The sequence below is a fragment of the Parasteatoda tepidariorum genome, chromosome 9 (genome assembly GCF_043381705.1).
Source record: "Parasteatoda tepidariorum isolate YZ-2023 chromosome 9, CAS_Ptep_4.0, whole genome shotgun sequence".
Lineage (NCBI taxonomy): Eukaryota > Metazoa > Arthropoda > Arachnida > Araneae > Theridiidae > Parasteatoda > Parasteatoda tepidariorum.
Genome location: NC_092212.1, coordinates 64,138,254 through 64,145,005, shown reverse-complemented (window position 1 = coordinate 64,145,005; position 6,752 = coordinate 64,138,254). Strand labels below are relative to the sequence as shown.

General features: G+C 29.7%; 1 protein-coding gene across 1 annotated transcript in view; it reads right to left on the bottom strand.

Moving 5' to 3' along the window:
• LOC122272072 (uncharacterized) overlaps positions 1–4,423 on the bottom strand; it is a 33,782-nt gene extending 29,359 nt beyond the window's left edge. Inside the window, exon 1 of the mRNA XM_071185490.1 lies at positions 4,122–4,423. Coding sequence (XP_071041591.1) covers positions 4,122–4,254 — 133 coding nt within the window. The 5' untranslated portion in view covers positions 4,255–4,423. The remainder of the gene's footprint in view (positions 1–4,121) is intronic.
• Between the last annotated feature and the right edge of the window lie 2,329 nt (positions 4,424–6,752).

Genomic DNA, 6,752 nt, shown 5'->3' with positions numbered 1-6,752 from the left:
TATCAAGTCGATAGTCAATTTCACGCCAGGTAGCGGCAAGCATGTCGGCATCCACAGAGGCTATTGCGGTTGTAATTCTGACTTTTAGGTCATCAATGTTCGACACGATCCTTCTGTAAACATTGTTCTTTATAAATCCCCCCCAAAAAAATCCAGCGCCGTTATATCAGGTGATCTGGGTGGCCAAGGAATTGGACCTCCTCACCCAATCCATCTTCCTGGAAAATGGTCATTCAAAGAACTACGAACGATGATACCCCAATGATGTGATGCACCATTTTGTTGCAAAAAAACATGCGGCTGAAGCTCTTCTAGTTGTGGAAATACGAAGTTTTCCAATATGTCTAAGTATACGACTGACGAGACCGTCTTTTCTGTAAAAAAAGAAGTTCTTTGAATGACCATAAAGATGAAATTTTTTCACTCTCTTCATTTCTGCCAAGCTCTAAATAATCTCGGATCACTGGTGTTTCAAAATTTCACGTCCGAGTATTACTTGGGGTAATTTTTTCTTTCTATATCTGGAATTTCCCGAATATCTGGCTTCATCTCTTTGTCAAACCAGAATCTCGGGAAAGGATAATTTAGGTGCAATTTAAAACAATAGATGGCAGCACTTTACTGAAGATTTCAAAGGGTAGAGGTTTATGTTCCAAGTGCACGTCATTTTTTGTTGCAAAGTGACATCCAGTTCATTAAAACGTTAGATAGATTATTCTTTTTTTTAGAAAATAATTTTAAAAAATTTAATTTTTATGAAAAATAATGCTCTACTAGAAGTGAACTTTATCCATACTGAGTGGCAGCCGCCTCAAACGAAAATGCAGTGACAACAAAATCTTAAAATTTTTATGGATGTAAAGTATATTTTATTTTGTATTAAACATTTTACTTTTGCAATAAAAAAAATTTTCAATTTATGTACACAAATCATCAAAATAACTTGACAGGTAAAAGGCTAACAGTTTCTTCCTTTAACTGCAATATCAAACAGTATCCTTCACAGGTGCCGCCATGGTAATTAAATTGTTAATCACCATCCAAATTAACTTTTACTTTGAATTGTTCGCATTTCATATTTATTTGAATATTTTGCACTGCTCTTAAGGTTGGGAGGCCTAAAATTGCCACTTGCATTTGCTATGCGAATTTCAGGGTTCATGAAAAGACAATTCTGGGACTACATACGATATAATCCGACATACAACACTCTTTCTTTTATTACTAGAGGCAGTTTCTTTTACGCAAACTTCATAAAATAGTGATTTCCGGTTTATTTCTTAAGCGGTCCTGATCAAGATTTCAGTGTAGCTTTTAATGTTCAATATCTAAATAAAGACATTCTTAAAAATAAATACTATGACACAGTTTTTACAGTTTCTTCCAAAAAATAAATAGGTTCAATTTTAATTTCTCGGTTTTTCATGGATTAACAGCGATAATGCTTCGTCTAATTCTCATAAAATTTTCGAAAATTTATCGTGCTATCATAAAAGTATACTAACCTTAATTTGCTGTCCAGGAAATATTGTCGGAATGCTTCCCTTTACAAGCCTTTTGAGATGAGGATGTCGCTTCATGACGTATGAGGATGAAGTTCTGAAACAGTTCTTTTCGAAATGTAAACTGCAAACCATAGAGCAATCGCTTGGTAACCATAATTTATTCGTTTTAGGATCTAAAACAAATGACAAGAAAGAGATTGGAAACAATTAAGTTAGCAAAAAAACAATTTCCTTGAAATGTAAACTACAAACCATAGAGCAATCGCTTGGTAGCCACAATTTATTCGTTTTAGGATATAAAAGAAACGACAAGAAAGCGATTCTAAACAATTAAGTTAACAAAAAAATTTTTTGCTTGAAATGTAAACTACAAGCCATAGAGCAATCGTTTGGTAACCATAATTTATTCGTTTTAGGACATAAAAGAAACGACAAGAAAGAGATTGAAGTTAGCAAAAAAATAAAATTTCCTTGAAATGTAAACTGCAAGCCATAGAGCAATCGCTTGGTAACCATAATTTATTTGTTTTAGGATCTAAAAGAAACGACAAGAAAGAGATTGAAGTTAGCAAAAAAACAATTTCCTTGATTCGTAAACTGCAAATCTTAGAGCAATCACTTGGTAACCATAATTTATTTGTTTTAGGATCTAAAAGAAACGAAAAGAAAGAAAGAGATTGGAAACGATTAAGTTAACAAAAAAACAATTTCTTTGAAATGTAAACTGCAAACCATAGAGCAATCGCTTGGTAATCACAGTTGATTTGTTTCAGGATCTAAAAGAAACGACAAGAAAGAGAGTGGAAACTATCAAATTAGCAACCAAAAAAAAAATATATATAACATTTCCTTGATTCGTAAACTGCAAACCACAGAGCAATCGCTTGGTAACCATAATTTATTTGTTTTAGGATCTAAAAGAAACGACAAAGAGAGAAAGATATGGGAAATTATTAAGTTAGCAATAAAACAATTTTGTTTTTTCTTTTTTCTCTCTCTCTCTCTCTTTTAGTGTGAAAGTTTTTTCTACACAAGAAATGAACATAAATTAACCCCCATTCATCAATCATTTTCAATCATATAAACTCGTACAAAACATGTAATCATTAAAACACTACAGTGCGTCTAATAATTTGGTTTAATTATTATAATATACTAATATAATACCTGTTATAATAAATATTCTATATTTAGATAATATAACGTCTAATTTAACCAATTGATACACCATTGTAAACAAGTGGAAACCGGTTTCAGTCGCATAAAAACAACAGAGCTATATAGGATCACTTGATAATTAAGATTTTTCTTAAAATCTTGTAGTGCGTTTAATAATTTGGCCAGGGACTGTATATGGCGAAAAGAATGAATGAAAATTTACTTTTGGGTTTATTGTGAAGTTAAAATGCGTGTATATGCCATTTTATGAAAATATTTACTCTTAAACAGCGGAATGTCATATGCTTAGAACAGAGATTAAAAAATTTGAAAGAGAAGAATCGAAGAAAAATGTTTCCGTCAAAAGCTGTTCAGCATTTATTAATTCTAAGTAAATATTTGCGATATTTTTGTGTACTCACGTTATAGCAATCTCATGTTATAACGCCCATTTTTATTGAATCTTTTTATATCTGTATTAAAACAACGAAATTTTACCGGAAAACAGTCGAATAGTTGAAATGAGAAACTGATTTTTAAATATTGGACTTTTCTAGAATTCGATCACTCAGGTGGATTTGGCCAATTTCGGTAGGTTAGAAGTCCTCTTGCCATCCGGCTTACTATGGGAGGTTTTTTTCTCAATGTATCGCAAAGGTGGGTTAGTTCTATCAAAAATTCCTACACAAACACAAATTTTCTTCCCACTACTAGATCCAAAGGTTCCCTTGTCTTTTGGATTGGGTTCAACATTACATAGTCTTTTAATTTTTTTCTAGTAAAATAAAACCAATAAAATGCTGCGATCAGCATTTTTCGAAAGGAAGTTTAGTATTATACATTTGCCTGTTTTTTAAAATTTTTGACAAATATCTTTGTTTTTTCATAAGTAGAAAAAAAAAACTTTTTTTCCGGCAAAACCCAAATAGGTGTTTATTAGTTTAAATTAAAATAAAATTAAATTTTAAAAATCGAAAAACAGACAAATGTGTAGTTTTGAATTAATTACTCTAAACCACGAATTGCATATTTTTATTACTTGACAATTAAAAAGAAAAATCTACTGAAGTTGTAAAAATGATCAATATCTAATAAAATTTTATTTCAACTTTATTCTCGTTCAAATTACTCAAAAGTCTGAAAAATAGTGTAAAAACAGAAAGAAAAAAAAATCCAGTATGGAACGCAAATAAAGAATTTAACCCGAAAACCATGATGGCGAGAGCAGACGAATTTTAAAATGAAAGTTATAAATTCGAAAACCAAAACATTTACAATTTTAAAAGTTCCGCGCAAATATCTTGTTGCTGTTTAAAAATTAACAAATTAAAAAATATTAACTGTTCGTGGAAATTCGTACTGCGATAAACTTGAAACCCTAATTATCAGTAATTGAGTAATAATAATGTTTCAATTAAAAAAAAATGTATTTATATTTAAAAAAAAAATGGAACTTACCTTTTTTTGCTATTGCGTTGATCCATTTTATTCTCACATCAGTATCACAAGGAAATTCATGATACGAAACATCATGGCCCTTTTTTCTCCGATCATCCTTTTTACAAAATGGCACGCAACAATGTGGCACCATGATTAAAATCTGCTTGATTAATTGAAAACACCAGTTTTTTAAATTGAAACTATTTCACTTAAAAACAGCGAATTTATTCGATTTCTAACGTGTTTTATTTCTAACAACTTGATACATGCATCTTTTACCAACACGTGTGTCATTAGAACTTTCCAATAAAATCTGTTTTATTTCCGATGTTACATATAAGATGGCGCCACAAGATTGAGCCATATCTCCTTCCTAGCACAGTCCAAATTCACCCAAAAGGAGGAGTGGATTTCTAGGGAAATTCACTTCGAAGTTGCTAAAGGAAAAAATTCGAAAAAAAAAAGAAGAAGAAGAAGAATTATTGTCTTAGGACTGCGGTGGTAATATTCGAATATCTGCTGCCAAACAGTAATATTCAGATATTTTAATTAAACATTAAAAAAAAAATTAAAAGTATTTTTTTTAAAATATATTTATTATTATTATGATTAATAATATTATTTGTCTAGTTTCTTAATTTTACCAAAAGACTTCTTCATATTTAGTGGTTTAAAGTATTAAATAAAAAAATACAATTAGAAATTGATATTTAAGCAGATTTATGAAAATCGATATTTCCAGTTTATATATTACCGTTAAAGTGTATTTCTGTTATTCATAGAACAAGTCATAGAATAACTAGGTGTTTCATGAAATAACTAGACAAGTCAGTTTAAGTATGTAATAGATGAAAAATTTCATACTTTACCTAATTATTCTCTGAAATAACTAATGATAGACCATTAAAGTGAAAAATAAACCATTTCAAATTTATTTTATAAATTATAAAATCATAAATAGCTAAAATCTCTCGAAAATTACATTTTATTCCTATTGCGGATAATTAATAAATAATAAGCTGAATCAGGTGATATAATTTATTATTGCTCATATCAATTACTACGTCTAAAAGCAACGGAATTAAGCGTACACACACACACACGTCCCTGCAAAGCCGTATTTTATACTAAACGATTCAGTAATCGTTATTCTATAGAATACTAGCCGAATCGTAGAATTCAATAATTTTATATACTTTTAACTGACTGGTCTAGTTATTTCATGAAATACCAATGCTCAGAGAACCAATGTTGTTGAACTCAGCTAATTCACAAAAATAGCTAAGTTACTATTTACAAGCTGCAAGGTTAAAATAAAAATTCCGTATCAATCTAATCAATTCCGTATTCCATAAAAATTCCACAAAAATTTTTTATAATCCATTCCTTATTATACCTTTTCGCAGCTAATACATAAACAAAAACAGATGACAGCGAGTCAGTTCGGGGTCAGTTTGGCGAGACGAAGCTTTTGGAGATCCCTCCAAATTTCTTTAACTTTTAAAAAGTAAACCATTTGGCGGTCTACTTTTCGAACGATTAAATTCATTGATGTCAATATTCATTTAGCATTAGTTCTTTTTTCAAGATTTTAAATAATTCTAACTGAAAAACAAAATACAATGGAAAAAGTTAAAATATTAAAGAATAATAAAAGCGTTGAAAAATTACAATTCGCAATAAAATAAATTACAAGTTACAATTCACGATTATTTAGAAACTTAGGGAACATTCTTACCGATCCAGCTTGATCGTTTTGTTTAAAATGCACCAATCAAATTCCAAATGAATATTCCATATGAATTTTAATTACGATGAAAAAGTTGCAATAAAAAATATCGATACAGCGTTGAAAAAGATTTCGTATAAAAGGGAAAATTTTTATATTTTTAATTCAACGTAAAATCGTTTGCTCATAGCTAAAAGAAAAAAATGGAATTATCTCCACTCTTTTCTTAAGATGAAAACCGATTCAACTTTTTTGTATGTTTGCAAGCGGTTTCGTTAGAACCATTTAGGAGTAAGATCCAAAAACCAGGAAACGATTTATTAATCAGCTGCGTCCACGACGAGTTTTTATTTCTTGATTATAGGGAAATAAAGAGTAATAAATTAATTATTTATTGAGAATAAATTAAGTATAATGATTGAATTAAATTTTAATACGACTAATTCTTCATACGATTTTTAATTAATAATTATTTATGGTAGTTTGTTTAAATTATTCGCGATCGCAACGAACTATAGGGGGCGTTGTTGTATGAGACGCTTACCTGCGATTTCCATATGAACCGTCATTCAGTTACTCTGGAGACGTCGTTAATGTAGCGTGTAGCATTGCAACGTTCCTTCTTTAATGTGGCTTATTAAATTTAAAAAAGAAAAATGCTTGATCTTCTTTCTTGTACAACCGAAAACAAAATGGTATCTCTTTTTATTAGAGAAGGAATATCCAAAACACATCGGAAAAATATTTGTACATTAACAGAAAAAAATATGTATATTCTTATAAGAGTTAAAACCTAATGCCCGAGAAATAGTATTACTAAATTTAATGATATAACATGAAAGGCCCATTTAAACTTTACATTCTATAGTTTTAAGAATCATATTAGTTCAAAAATTAAAATGAACAAAAAGTATACATAA